At 42.5% G+C, this 15,978-nt stretch overlaps 1 protein-coding gene across 3 annotated transcripts in view; it reads right to left on the bottom strand.

Moving 5' to 3' along the window:
- Nucleotides 1–15,978, bottom strand: part of LOC309535543 (FRAS1-related extracellular matrix protein 1-like) — a 110,088-nt gene that overhangs the window by 74,714 nt on the left and 19,396 nt on the right. For all 3 annotated transcript variants that reach the window (XM_082228696.1, XM_082228695.1, XM_082228697.1), the window contains exons 13-17: nt 15,298–15,465; nt 12,089–12,297; nt 10,084–10,177; nt 7,643–7,895; nt 2,594–2,788 (exon numbers count right to left, since the gene is read on the bottom strand). In XM_082228696.1, coding sequence (XP_082084822.1) covers nt 2,594–2,788; nt 7,643–7,895; nt 10,084–10,177; nt 12,089–12,297; nt 15,298–15,465 — 919 coding nt within the window. The remainder of the gene's footprint in view (nt 1–2,593; nt 2,789–7,642; nt 7,896–10,083; nt 10,178–12,088; nt 12,298–15,297; nt 15,466–15,978) is intronic.

The raw sequence follows: 15,978 nt of genomic DNA, 5'->3' as shown, positions 1-15,978 counted from the left end.
GTTTAGCCAATGTGGCAAAACCCCACTTTGGCAGGCAGCATTGCATCCAGTCCCAAGAGTTTTGTGGATTCCATTGCCACCCAGACAGAAACCAGAAAAAGTAGTCAGCCCCCAAGGATGTGTTCTACACACCAGGGAACAGAGATAGGTAAACCTGTCATTTTCAGTTACTCTTAATGTCCTTTTTTCCTAATCTTCAGTTATCCACAATTCCATATCCATTTGCATTCGGGGGAAAGATGTCATCCAGGAAATTCACCAGCATTGTATAGTGAATTTCTCCCAATATGCAATTTTGTATGCAGGTTTTGCTCAATATACAATTTTTGCAAAGTAAATATATATATGTATTTTTGTATGTTATTTTCACTAATATATGCATTTTGTCGAATAAATGTATATTTGTACACATTACTTGACTGCAGAGCTGCATTGTAAAATTTGGAGAAGCCTGAATTTTGAAGGATGTGCGTGTTTCAGTTTGCGTATTGCTTTGGAAAGCGCTCATTAGGCCCGTCGGCTTGGTCCTGGGACCGTGGGTGCCCAGGACCATGCATGCTGGCAGGTGTGCTGACATCAGTCGAACATGCCCCTGCATGCACTGCCCCGGCACAAAAATTTGTGGGTGCCCAGCCCCTTCATGGGGAGTGTTGTGGGGGCTGCTTAAAAGTTTGTTACTATGTAGAAACCAATACCCCTTCATTAGCATAGCATAAGGAATGAAACCTCTTATACTTCCTGACTGGCTTTTACACAAGACCTGTCTCTTGCTCTTGTACATTATTGATTGGTCCACATCACCAGGAGTGGGTGGGAAATCCTGAAGGGTTTCGATTTTTATTTTACTTTTAGATAGGTGGCACTGTGGGTTAAACCACAGAGCCTAGGACTTGCCGATCAGAAGGTCGGTAGTTTGAATCCCCGTGACGGGGTGAGCTCCCGTTGCTCAGTCCCTGCTCCTGCCAACCTAGCAGTTCGAAAGCACGTCAAAGTGCAAGCAGATAAATAGGTACCGCTCTGGCGGGAAGGTTAACGGTGTTTCCATGTGCTGCTCTGGTTTGCCAGAAGCGGCTTAGTCATGCTGGTCACATGACCTGGAAGCTGTACGCCGGTTCCCTTGGCCAATAAAGCGAGAGGAGCGCCGCAACCCCAGAGTCGGTCACGACTGGACCTAATGGTCAGGGGTCCCTTTACCCTTTACCTAGGTGTGCCCAAGACCTCTTTTGTGTTCTTTCTTTTGGCTGGTTAAACTCCAAACAGCTTCCTCAGTGGCTTCTTCCCTATACATTTACCTTTAAGAGAGGTACAACTGATTTCTTCAGTTTAGGTTTTGAGAGTGACTTACACACACACCTCAAACTGTTTTCCTTGGCTTTTGATTGAAAGGTTTGATTGTGTAAACTGCTGTGAGGTTTCTGTGGGCCTTTAATTTTATTAACTGACTGTTTTATTGCAAATTAAATTGCATGTTTTACTGTCTGTTTTTATTGGAACTGTGTATTTGTTATTAATGTAAGCCGTATTGGGAAGGCCATTGACTTGAAAGGCAGCCTAGAAATATCTAAAACAAATAAACAAACTGCAAATTGGGTGAATGAGCAGAGAGAGAGTAAAAAGAAGCAAATCAGATCAAGTGTTAAATGCAAAGTAAGGCAAAAAATCTAACTTTGTAAATACAATGACTCTGAATTTATTGAAACTACTCGGGAAAGAAATCTAGGGTCATAAGAGACCAGCAAGCTGAAATCACTGGTTTAGTGTGTAGCAGGAATGACATTCATCTGTGATGAAGATGAAGTTGGAATATTGTGCATGGGGTATTTGGGGAGGCCCTCCAAAAATTTATGGTCATATGCCCTTAGCCCCATCCTCAATGCCACATCTACTTCCTCACAGAACCATGCATATCCCGCATTTGTCTGAAATAGAAGTCTAACACACGAGCTCCTACTCACACATAGGGGCTATCCCTGCACCACCAGATTAACACCTTGCATGAGTAATACCCTACAAGTGAACAACCCATGGACATTAGAATTAGTTTTTTTCAATTTAATGCCATAAGGTGCCCCTTCAAAAGATTAAGTCAAATCCAAAGATTAATCTGTCAATAGCTGTAATGATGATAGAATAAGGAACCACTGCTTGGAGCCAGTGTCTCCCCAAATACCAGATTTTAGGGGCATGGAATGAAGGAATGCTGTTCCCTTCAGGCTCTGTTTGAGGTGATGGCAAGCAATACCTGACATTTCTGTCTGTCTCTGTGTGTGCTTTTCTATTAAAAAATAAACCAATTGGAAACTGATTCTACAGGTTGAGGAGGTTTGTAAAATCTCATGCTTGAACCTAGGTTCAGGTCACACATAGCAGATAGCTACTAGTTGTGTTTAACTTGTGCAGCTGTGCACCAGAAAGGGTCAGCTTGCAATCCACATTCCACAGAACTCATAAAGCAACCTTCCCGCTGATTTCAACAGCTCTAGATTGCTCAGTGAAGAGCAAACTGTGCAATCTGAACCCCAAAAGGATAAAGTCAAGATTTTAACCTCAGTGCTTTGAAGAGAAGAAGCGGTTTAGTAAATACCGTACATACCAGTTTGAATGGTTGGCCTCTGGTTGTTAATGGGTACCACAGAGATGTTTAGATCATACACTGGTAAACTGGGATGAAGTGGTACAGGTGGCGGGAGATTTGCGTCAGCACAACCACCATCCACTGTTCCAGCTTCTCCATCTGAGATTATCAAAGTTACGCTGTCCGTGAGATAACTATGACCTATTTCTCCTCCTGGAAAACACATACACACAAATTAAGGTGCTTTAAATAAGCTACCAGGCTTTAAAATAAGCATGAGGTAGTAACTTTCCCCCACCCCACCCCATGGCGGACAGTAAGGGGGTGGGTTTGGGTTTAAGACATTTGCACACAGGAAATGGAGTCATTGTCTTAAGCAGCCTCAACTAGTGGTTCACGTATGTAATAAAATGTGTTGCCACCATTTATGTTAAAACAACCACTGGTTAACATCACACAGATGCCCATCTTGTCAGAAGGTTACCCTATAGTAATAGGTGCAGAGTCTGCACAGCACACAGCACAAAGTAAATAAAGCCTAGTTGCACTTAGCAAGCTCTCTCTTGTAATGCACAATTTTAAATAGATCATATTTACGGCAGACAGCGCATCAGGAGATGAACAATGAGAATTATCACTTTATTTAACATGCATAGCACATACATTACAATACAAGCAGAAAACCAAAATCTAATTCACTATAAATTATGTTCCACAGAGTGCCAAATTTTATAATTTAAGGAGTTTTCATTTTTCTCTCATTTCTTTAAAAAAACACCACACACATCAGTGGTCAGACATGCCCCACCTTCTCACGCAGGTTTCTGCTTAAGAAAAACAAAACAAGTCTAGGAAATGACAATTCCACCACCAGGCATCTTGTACAGTACAGTTTCAGAACGCACAAGGGCAGACTAAGGACCTTGTAGTCGTCTGTAGCAGTAGGCTGTGGCTTTCAGGATAGACATACATTATTTTACAACAGCTCGAAAAGAAAATAAAGAAATCACCAGGCTGAATATTTATGCGTATAGTTGAGTAAGCAAGGGGGCAGAGAAATCCCAGACCTGCTGGCTATTACGGCTTGAGGGAAGAGAGACAAATCCATGTATTTTCAGCACAACTATTATCTGACCTGCTTTGCACATCACATTAAGCCAAACTATGGTTTACCATGACTGCACAAACACACTGGCTTCTAGAGAGGAGCTTGTACCCACATTCCTCTTCCCTGGCCCTTTTATCTCAGCACAGCGTGGCAGCTAAGCCATACCTAGGGTTAAGCAGTCTCCTCCTTAAGCGCATTCTGTATCCAAGAGCTACAGGTCATGGTTGAGGAGGGAAGAAATCAGCATATCAGCCTAACCTGGGATCTTGGTTAAGTCAATACCTGGTTTAGCAATACCTGCACCACACTGAGCTACAAGGATCAGCACATTTGGAAGGTGGAAGCTCCACCCTGGGAGTAAGCCATGGTCTGGCTCAGCATGATATACAGATGCAGCATCTGTAAATAGAAATGCATGGTAGTGCAAGACTCGGGGAAGCACACACACAAAGTCTGTGCTGACTGCAGAGAGACAAATGAAAAACAAAAACAAATTGTGCTCATAGATATCCCACCTCAAGCCTGCATTTCCATATATGAAACCACCATGTGGCAATTATCTTGCTACTTGCCAGAGGAACAAGCTACAAATTCAACAGGGCTAGGCAGAAGAGGGGAAGGAGGTCAAGAGAGGATGAGGCAGAAAGGTGGGGTAAAGACAACAAGGAAAGGAAACTGGATGAGCAGTTGCTCACCCACTCAGCTACAACCAATCTTTATGGTCACAATACACTCCATACATTACAGAGTGCTGGTAGACTTAAGAAGGAATCCCATCCATTCTGAAGGAGCTCCAATGGCCCACTAATTTTCCTGAGAAAGATTTAAAGGCATACTTAATTCTTGAAACTAAAATTAATGAGATTTAAAATGCTTACCTCTGGCGAAATTGTGCACATAATATTTTAATAAAAAGTTAATCAGTAATTAAATATGCTGACCAGATGATTTTCAAGAAAAAGATATTTTAAAAAACCAAGGTGGCATTTTCATAGGCAGGTTCCTTTAAAGTTGCTTGCGGTTTGCTCCTATTAAAAAAAAATAGACCTTGTCGCCACTAGGGGGAAAATGCTCAAATATGTAAAATCTCAAAATAGAAGAGTGAATAAAAGACAGTTGAGAGATAAGTAAATTCATCACACTAAACATAAGTCTAGTGTTTGGGAAGTTGCGTAGTAGTCCAAGTTCAAGGTTCTGGCATTAATTTACAGGTCGCTTAACAGCTTGGGTCAAGGATACCTCAGGGATCCCTTATATTCCTGCACAAACACTGATATCTTCAGGGGAATAACTGTTAGAGACTAAGATGGCCAGCTTCTATCCACAATGACTGGTTTTATGGCATGTATCCACAAGGACCCCTTCATTCAGTATTGTGGGCCCAATTTTATGAAACTGCCTTCAAGTTGAAGTCAGACAAGCCTCCACCATGTTGAACTTCTGAATACATTTTTATTATTATTATTCCAGCAGACTTTCTCAATGAATTCTGATTTTATAGTTTTAGCTCATTTCTAGTCTTTGTCTTCTGTATACCACTGTGATTAATTGGAAGGCTGAGCCGCATGAGACGCTTGGGAGCAGAAGCAGCAGCCCGAGTTTTCTAGTATGGCATGTTCTCATGGGAAACAAAATTATTGATCATGAATGAAAACACAACGTGGAAAGACTTCCGGGTGAGCGCCTCTGGCAATGGCGGATTTCCTCTGATCGGGAGGAATCCGCTTCGTGGAAATCAGGGTCTGGACCGCCACGGCAAAGCGGAGACCCATTAAAAACCACACGCGGGAGAAGCCTGTGGATGTGGGATTCGGCTGGCACGTTTTGCGCCTCCCCTACTCGCGGGGAAACCTGGTTTCGGGGATCCGGAGCGACGTGGGGTGAGCGGCACAGTGCTTCGAATCTACTGCTCTTTTCACGGAGTGAAGCCGCATTGATGTTGCCAGAGAGCGCTGACTTTTTTCCTGTGGACAATTGGACTTTAAACAACTACCTGTGAGTAGAACGGAAAATTGGATTATTAAATATCTTAATTTGGCACCGAAGCGGGAAGGTTCCAAACAGGAAGTCCACCTTCCGCTTTTGTAAATAGATTGAAGCAAAGACATTGCAAGCTAAAGTCTGGAAAGTCTTTTGTAAAGGATTAAACCTCCATCGGCTAAAATTACTAAACCCCCCTTGGAAGCAGGAGAAGAGGGGGGGAAATTTAGATTGTTTAAGCCTGCAGAAGAGAGAGTGAAGAAAGATAAATTACCACCGTTTTGAACCTGGGAACGGGCTGCCAGGAAGTGACGTTTTGGGAAAGTTCATTGACTGTGAATAAAACGTATGTTGACAGATAGTCAAATAAGAGAAACATATTGATTGCAATGTTTCCTTTTGCACTTAAAAGGAGTAAAATATCTGAAAATCGAAAATAACTTTGTTGCTGGACCTGCTTGTAAAAGGACGGATACAAATAGAAAATGTTTCCCCTAGAGGGAGCTTTTGAAACTGTTGCAGGAGTGGAGCTGGGGAATTCTCCAGCTGCAGAGATTAAAGACCGTGAGAATTAGACATTGACCTTGGACAAGAATGTGGACAGAAGAAGCCTTAGTGATTGCTTTTTGCAAGACAAGTGCCTTATTGGAACAGCTTCATGAGAAGACGGATGTGATGATTACTAAAATTGACAATTTTGGACAAAAAATGACTGATTTGTGACAAAAAGTGAATACTTATACAGAAACTACTCAGGAACCGACCCAGGAATCTGTTTTGACATGGCAAGCTGTGGAGAAGATAAAGGGGGAGGTTGTTGTTGAACCTCAAGTAATACAAGTGGAGAGAGCCTCGGCCTTGTATGAACATAAGCTGTTGTTTTTGATGACCGAATCTGGAGAAAGCCAGATTTGGAGAGATGGAGTCCCGCTTGGATTGGAGAAGGAAAGTTGGATAGAGATCCCCTTATGCAGGGACGTCCTGGCTTTTGGGATCTGGTTTTGGGCCAGGGGGTGATTGGAGTGGTGGGGGCCTTCAACTGTGGAGGGATTTTGAAACATGCTCTGAAATATTCTTTGGATTTTAGTTCTGACTATGGAGAATGGGCTGACCTGTCGAGAAGGGATAAAGACATTGTTAGGTTGGAGTCTCCCCGAGATCTACTCCTTAGTGCTAAAGGAAGGAAATTAAGAATAAGATCAGCAGAAGACAAAGTAAAGTGCAGGTATAAATATGAAGAAGATCTGCAGAAGGGACATGGAAGAGAGTTAAGAGCCTCGGACAGAAGGTCACCAGGTTGATGGACTATATGGAATGGATAGAAAGGACTGACAGAACCCGAGACCAGGGGGAAGAGACGGTGGATGAAGATTGGAAGAAAGTTTAAAAAATTTTTTAGAGAAATAATGTAAAATTAATGAGTGTTAGAAAAATGTTGGAATGAAACTATACGGCTTTAGTAGAAATGTTATAAGGAGTTATGTACAAATAAGTTTTAGGGTTTTTATGGTAAGATAAGGTTAAAATAAATTAAGACAATTAAATGACAGAAAATAGTGAAAGATGGAAAGGATTTGCTGAAATAATTAATAACTAGAATACAAAAAAGGGAGGTGTGAGGAGGTCGATGAAACAAGTAAATGAAAGATAAAGATATGGAAATATTGGATGGGGTTTTAATTGTTTTTGTTTTTACTTTTGCTTTGATGTATTGTGTGTTTTGTTCTTTTTTATATGTACTGATTTGTATTTTAATTTCTTTTTTTTCCTCTTTCTTACTTTTTTTCTGTAATCTTAAACCTTCAATAAATATCATTTTTTAAAAAAGAAAACACAACGTGTACAAAATAATAAAGCTTAAAGCAAAGATTAGTCTGCAAAAGGCACTCATTAAGGAATATAAGAGGGTATACCTAGTAAAGTGCATGGACACCTGGAAGAGACTGTTGAAAGTAAACACAGCTGCTGCTGCTAATTACCTGTGTGCACATAGGAGATGGATCCTTGAGTGATGTCATGTTGAGAGAACTTCTCCACCACAAAGCCATCCTTTTGAATAACCCCATGCTTTGGAGCCCTGGCAATCATATAGATGAGTCTAGAGTCTTCGCTGTCAGCATCTGTTGCATAGAGGTATTCAGCCGTGATGAAGACTCGCTCTCCTTCCAGGCACTCCAGACTTGATCTTAAACCAGGTTGCAGCTCTGGTGGCTCATCATTTACTGGTATGATCTTGAATGAGGGAGATAGAGGAGACATAACACATGGCTGGAAGGAAGGCCAAGAGACTGTCTGAATGTCTTAAACCAGTGCCCTCAATTAGGATGGCATATCCAAAAATTCCATAATTGTGTCTTGTAAAAACTGCAATCTGTCAGGTGCTTGCTTTTGCTAGATTGGTACATCATTCATGTTGGCCAGCTGATCTACAACTGTGTTAGTTCTTTGCTCAACATCAATATTTTATTCTGAAGAGTCAAGTCTCTTCCAGGCCAGCAGTAGCATGGATCCCCAAAAAGCATTTTATTGGCCGCTGTTTGTCACAGTAGTCACAGGCAGGGGGCACAATCCCCCATATTTGTACCTAGCAGGGAACTGAAGTTTGTCTTAAACCAAAAGTTGAGGAAGAAGGAAAATAAACTGAGCTTGAATCCTGACTAGATGTAGGCACTCTGGGCAAGTGGTTCTCGTGCCTAAGAAACTGGCCTCTTGTTGGCTGGATGAGGTTGCAGGTATGGTGCTTCTGGATCCAGCCCTGTCACTGGAGGTCCAGGTCACCTCAATGGCTAGAAGTACCTTTGACCAGCTGCAATCAGGAGAGTTTGACCATCATAGTTCAGGCATGGTTGACTTCAATGAGGGATTACTGCAATGCACTCGATACAGGGCTTCCCTTGCATTTGATCCAGAAGATGGAACTGGTGCAAAATGCTGCAGCACGGCCACTGACAGGAGTGAGGTCAGAATGTAACAGCCCTCCTCAGAGACCTGGACTCTGATCTACGGAACTGGCACTGCTACAGGTGCCACCTAATACTCATTCCACACATTTAAGAAATCCATATTTTACTGTGGCAGCACCTACACTTTGGAACTTCCTGCCTACTGACACCTTCGGCGTACGCTTCAGTACTACTGTTTACTTTAACCATCTTTTTAACCATTTTCAACTGTCAGTGTACATGTGTCAGGCGTTGAGTATCCTCTCCTCCCCCGGTAGCCTCAGAGGCAAGAAGAACAAACAGTTTGTATTTCATGGTTTTTTATTCAGTCATCTGGTTGCAAGACAAAAGACCCATGTCTCCACACATAGGAGACGTTGGCTACTCTGAGTCCCTCTTCTTCCATCCCCAACAACATCCTGAACAAGAGGCACATCCCTCCGCATTCTCTGTTCATGAATGCAGAGGGACGCGCAAACCCTTGGACTAGGAGGGTCTCCCATACTCTCCAGGGAGGTCTCTGCTGGTTGTTCTCTCACTTCTCTCTCTTCCTCAACTATCTCGTAACTAGGCATTTCCTTATTCAGCTGTACATCATCCTTGTCTCCCTCTCCTCCTGAAACTGCTGGAAACAAGCGGGGAGAAACTTCCCAACCCCCTCCTCTTCTGAGAGGAGCCTATCAGACTGAGGGCACATTTCCCATTCCTCCTGTTCGGTCCAGTCCCTGACAACATGTTTTATTTATATGGATGTAAACCGCTTACAGGCGGTTCTTCTTCTTCTTCTTCTTCTTCTTCTTCTTCTTCTTCTTCTTCTTCTTCTTCTTGACAATCAAACAGTATACAAATTTGTTAAATAAATAAATCCACATGGTTAACACATAGCATAGCTCATGCTGGCCCTGGAACAGTCTATCTACCATGTAAACATGTGTGTGATTTTTAGAGACAAGAAATCCACAAATAATTGACCCAGATTATATTGAAATTGCCTCCCTATGCACATAAGTGCACTCATGTCTGAAAGTATGGATGCCAATTTCAAGAAAATGCATCCGCATTGTGCATGATATGGAGCCCCACTGAGACAAAAAAAAACGAAACATCTGGGATTCAGCATAGGGTGGGGTAGCATGCATTAGAGAAGCGTTCAGTTCATGACTCCCCATTGCAATGCAACTTCAGTCATTCCCTGACCTCTCCTTTCTCCCCCCTTTATATATCTGACAACAGTCCTGGTTTTAAATATGTAGGTCTACTGCAACGGCAACTAAATTGGCCTTGACTTGGTAATCTGGAGGCATCATGAACCTATTTGATCCAGGCATAAAACCTAATCTAAATAGAGAATTTGGTGTGAATCTAAAGGGAAGATTAATGAAAGTTAAAAACCTACTTGGTGAAGCTGGATAAGCCAGTAGGTGATTAATACCTTTCAATTATACGCTGGTAAAGTTCATTGCTGAGTTGGTTATTACCTGTACTCTCAGTGTTCCATCTGCAGTGTTAAATCCATCTGTTGCTGAAAATATTATTCTGTCTTCAAGGGTTTCTGAACTGTCATGCTGATACCTTTTAAACACAATTACAGAGGAGTTGGGCATTCATTCATTAGAGGCTGGAACAAGCAAGCTGGGAAAGAACAAGGGCCATCAACTTCCATATTTACAGCTCATAGCCTTGACACACTTGGGTCTTGGCCACATCTCCACTTGAGAGAATCTGCTCGGCTCTAGCAGGATTCAGTGATGCTAAATGAGTTACATCAGCTGGCGATATGGGAATATGGCAATGACCACGATGCATTTTTTTCTTTCTTGGAGAGAAGTCAGAGATAAGGAACAGCTGTTGGCTTACTCTGACATGCATCTACATGGGAGCTATATAAACAAACCCAGGTAACAGGAAAGATTTGGGACATAGGAATCTGCTCTATGCTGAGCCAGACCATTGGTCCATTGTCTACAACAGGGGTGTGAATTTCTCCCCAGACCACCCCCCACAGATATCCCACCCCCACCCCCAGGCCACATCCCACACCAGCTCTGGTTTTGCGCCCTCCTTCAATGTTTTTACCTGGCTGGCATTTGCCCTTCAACTCAGATCACAAGAGTGTGCAGAAGCCAACCTACTGCACAGAGCTGACATGCATTACTCTATTAAGTTTTGCATCTGCCCCCCCCAACATGTGACCATCACCACACCACCCCAGAGGTTGCCCAGAAGGGAATGGGGCTAGAAAAGAAAAGCTTTTCTTGAAAAGGTTTCTTATGCCTGGGATGCTCTGGCTGACATGGGCTTTCCAGGATTTCAGACATTTCTAACCTTACCTGGAGATTCTGGGGATTGAATTTTGGACTTCCGGCATGCCAAGCAGATGTTCTGCCACTGAGTTACAGGACCTTTCCTCCTTTGATTTGATTACTAAGGACCAGAGTGGCAGCGTTCAAACTATATTCTGGGCAGCCCTGAGATTCCTTCCTCAGTGGGAATATCAGTCGTGGCAGGTAAGCTTCCCTTTAAAAACCCTCTACATTTAAGCTAAGTTCTAAAACCAAAATGCTGCATTCCTTTTCTGACCAATGTGTTAGATCGTGGCGGCACGTCCCATTTTGTCACTTGAGGCAAAACAGGAAATGCCACCCTGCCCTGCCCCTGCTGAAGCATCCCTTACCTAGTTTGCACTGTGGTGGCTTGACGTGGCAAGGACGGCAGCAGATTCCATTGAGATCTCACTGGAAATTGGTACCAATGCTGCCGGTGATGTGGTGGGTGGGGTGTCCAAGGAGATGCAGACTCATGGGCTTCCGCCACCCAAGGCAGCTGCTTCACCCCGCCACACTGGTGGGCCAGCTCTGGGCTAGATCCTTATCTCTTCACCCATGCTAGGGGCAAATTTCACAGGTGAGCAGCACCGCCCACCTGCCAATCACCTGACATCACCACAATGCTAGGTGATGCTGTGCTTTGAAGCCCCAACTGATAGAACGTCAAAGAGCAGCACTGCACTGTTCGAAAGCCTTTTTTGTAAGCAATGTGGGGCATTTTGAAAGCTCCCCTGCACTATAAACTTCAGAGCTTCAAGGAGCAGCATTGGGAGGGAGGAGAGGTTTCCATTGAAATTGCTGCTAAAATGGAGATTTTCCTTCATTTAAAAAAGATGTCTATTGAAAATACTCTTCCCTCCAGGAGCAAAGGAGCCATCGTGAGGTCACTTTAATCTCCCAATTGTTCCTCTGAAGCTACACCCTTACCTGCCTCACAGATGACATCATGTATGACATCACGTGTAGGTTGGTGTGTGTGGCTTGCTCCAAATGGCCTTGTAGATCAAATGGGGAGGCCTGGTGGGCCTAATTTGGCCCATGGACCATAATTTCCCCATCTTTGTTGTAATCCTTAAAAAAAAAACAGCTAAAAGAAGAGTGGATTATGTTACTGGCTCGAGCCATTATATACAATACATAAAAAGATTAAAATTACCGAACTTTGGAAGAGTGTAAATCCCAAAGGGTAAATTTATCCCCTTCTGACATAACAAGTCCATGTAGTTCAATGTGTCCATGTAAAGGCAATTTCTTCAATTCAATTTGGATATCACTGTTCTTAGTGTCCACATCCGTTACCATTAGATGTTCTTCAGTGATGAATGTGCTGGTACCTTCCTCTATTTTCAGACGATTGGTGAAAATCTAAAACAGTCATAAGCTCACAAAATGCACTCAAGTACTTCAAGACACAGCATGCCAATATACATGGGATAAAACCACAATACAACTATAGAACAATGAGAATCTGGAGTTGTAATATTAAGTCAGACTATTGGACCATCTAACCTGGTGCTGCTACAGCCTACTACAGCTGGCAGTCTCTCCAGAGACTGCAAGGACTTCTGAGTTATTTCTAGCCATTATATTATAAATCCTTTTATCCAAACAAGAGGAAGTAGTACCCAAACCTTGCTATACACACCACAGATTTAGATTCAGCCAGACCTGCATGTAGTACTGTAAATAAGCAGTCTTAAACAAGCCTTACTTGTTTCAGTGTTACTGGTCCATACCAGCCATTTTGCCAGAAACCATGGAGGGAGGCACAAAGATTGGACAAATATAGCATTATCTCCTCCTTTGTTTGCCTTTTGCGAGGTTTCAGAGAGTTTTACTGGGTTTCCCCTTGTTTTATCTTCGTTTGGGGTCAAAATTCCATGTTTGGGAATGCATTATAAATTCTCCCATAGGAATCAATAGAAAGTGTTGATTCGTTATGTGAACACTTGCCTGACAGATGATTTCTTAAGAACACATTGTGAGTGAATAGCAAGCCCTGTATGCTCTTTTGCCTAATATACACATTGCAGGCAATTTGCCTAATATACTACATTTTTGCATGTTATATCAACTGATATGTATTTTTAAGGGCACTTTCTACACGTTTTCTACACATTTTTCAGTTGAAGAACTGGATTGCAAAATTCAGAAATGTGTACATTTCAAAAGATAGCTGTGTTTGGGTTCATGTATTGCCTTAGGAAGTGGAAATTAGCTAGGTTGACATTAAAATGTGAACCAACATGAATTTCTCTCCCCTCCATAATCCTTACCTTATGCCAAACCCACTTCTCAGGCTTCTAGAAAACTTAGGAAGGATTGAGTAACTGGGGTATTCTTCGAGCTGGCTTATAGTTTGTGTCCAAAAAGCTATGAGTCCATTTCTTGGAACTTTACAGCATTTCCCAAAAGCCAGCTGGCAAGCCTAACCATTACCTTCAGCATGTAGCTGGAAAACCTGTGCTAAAAAGGATGCTAGCTCTCTCAGGAGGACAATTCTTTTAGGAAAGGCATTTAACACTGGCAGGTGAGCCATAATATGTCTGACCTTGAGTCATTAATCAAACAGCAGGTAGGAGAAAACCCTTTAAGATGCACTTGTTTTCGTCCTGCTGCTCATGGAATGCTGTTCTTACAGAGCAATCTCATATACTGATAATTTAAAATACAGAGCTGCCCATCTTCCTCTTGGCCTCCAACTCAGAAGGATAGAACACTTTCCTAGTTTGTTTTACTCGTTACAGAAGATTTGGTATCTTTCAGTCCTTATATTATTGTCTCCTAACAGGTGCTGAGGCAACTAGAAGGCAAAAGAAAGCCATGGGCTACCCAGTGATGCTCAAGGGAGACTGTGTGGAAAGGTGCTTTCTCTTTAAAAAAGGGAAAGGTTGCTACCTCCCAGGAATTAAGAAAAAAAAGAAAATAAGCAGAGACACTAGATACGTAGGTCCAGTTATCTTGAATTCAGAACTGAAGCTGCTTTAAGTTCTGTCCTAAAACTCCAGCAAAGAAGCTTTTCTATTTCATATGAAATGCTCTCTTCCCATGTGGTGGTTTTTAAAGTCTAGAAGCTTATGGATTTGTGGAAATAAGCTAACCTACATAACGAGCAATTATTGTGACTGAAGCCGAAAAGGGCACAGTTAGAAGGATGACTTTGAGAAAACCAGCTCACAGAATGGCTCCAGAGGTACTTAAAGCATTTTATAGGGTTTGTTGTGGTGGTGGGGTTTATATATATATATAAAAAGGAGCGGGGGGAGGGGGAGGAAAAAAGGAGGAAAGTTGAACACACTGTTTTCCATTTGAACGAACCCTTAAGTATTATTCGGGGAATAGAGTAAATAATTTAACACTATAAATCTTTCCACTTCCTACAGCTGCCTGAAGAAATCACAACACATAACCCAATGAACTCTGCCTCTTGCTCTGTTTATGTATTTCCAAATGAAATATTTGTGAATAGGGAAACCAAATAATGCAGTGATGGTACCAGGAGAGCAGGGTGACCAAGGAATGAGTGTGGGGCAAGTACTCTGCACAATCTGTGTATGATTGTTAGTTGTTGTTGTTTTTAACAATTTGAATTTGGAATTACATTGGCTTCTGCATGGGTGGCAATCTTTGGTCTCACAGTTATCAGAAATAATAGATTGTTGTTTTTTAAAGTAGTTTAAGTGTACCCTTGTAGCAGATCTACGAAGTTTCTAACATGACGACCATTAGGAAATTTGAAATCTGCCATCCAAACAAAAATAATCTGAAGGATCAAGAACAGAGAAGCCTCTTGTTTATCATCAAGTGTTTATTCTTTTAACACCATTTTAGTAGTTCTATGAAAGGAGTTTTTAAAGGGAGGGGAAAGGCCCCGTTTTATTAGGGTTCGGGTCAAAGTAGTTCAGCTTTTTTTAGGGAGGGGGAAAACCCCATTTTTGCATTATTTTGGGGTCAAAGAGAAACAGCAACTCACCGAAGGATCGCTGGGGGGGGGGGACAGCCTTGGTTTGTAAACTCTGTCTTCCATTCTCCAACAATGGAGGGCAGGGTGAGGGGCCGGGGCCGCAAGGGGGCCAGCAATCAACTGCAATTGATCAAAACCTTGCAGGGATTGACCAGTAGATTGTGAGCGACCTGTTGGACATCCCTGCTCTACAGCATGGGTGGGGAATTTGTGTTCCTCAAGATATTCCAGGACTACAACTCCCATTATCCCTGACCATCAGTCCTGCTGGCTGATGCTGATGGCAGTTGGAGTATAACAAACTCAGGAGAGTCGCAGGTTTCCCACCTCTGCTTTACAAGCTTAACGATCATTAAGACAGCATCACAGGCAAGCAGTTAATTAAGATACTTGATAAATACCTCAGGTGCTTCATCATCCACAGGCATCACTGTGATGTTAAAGAGGAGACCAGTCATCACTCCTTCCTGCTGGTCACTGACAGAGAATTCAAACTGTACAAACAATGGGTCAGGGCCCATCTCCACCAATGGGGGCATGTACGCCACTTTCATATGTGTTATGGCATGCTGGTTGTAGGAAATGGAAGTGATTGCATTGCGTGAGTCTCATAAATTTAATTCTCCACTTTGCAGCTACTGCAACCACCCAGTTCATTTTGTCTTTTAATCATATACCACTCCCTTAGTGCATAAGCTGAGAGATGTCATCAACAGCATGTTAAACAATGCAGCAGTAAATTAGGTTCCATAGCGTATCAAAACCGAATTGCTCTGGTGATTTTCAGTTGTTTTCTGGGGCTGATAGGACTTGGAGTCCAGCAACACCTCCAGATACTCCCCTTCTACTTTAGTTACACAGACCCACTGTGAGGTAAGTAGTCTTATCATGGTCTAGGTTTGGGAAGTAGAATTCTTTAATTTTCCCTGTAGTGGTGATGATCAATGATCTAAGCAAAGTTGGGACATGATGAGTTCAGAGTCCAACCTGAAACTTCTAGGCTAAACCTCTCTGAAGTTTGGACTTAGCTCATTGGTTTGGCCTTGAGCCCAGCCCTTTCATAGCTATCCTGTCCTGCTTCC

This window comes from Podarcis vaucheri (genome assembly GCF_965113315.1).
Source record: "Podarcis vaucheri genome assembly, chromosome: 6".
Classification (NCBI taxonomy): domain Eukaryota; kingdom Metazoa; phylum Chordata; class Lepidosauria; order Squamata; family Lacertidae; genus Podarcis; species Podarcis vaucheri.
The sequence above is the reverse complement of the archived record's forward strand: the minus strand, read 5'-3'. Positions and strand labels throughout refer to the sequence as shown.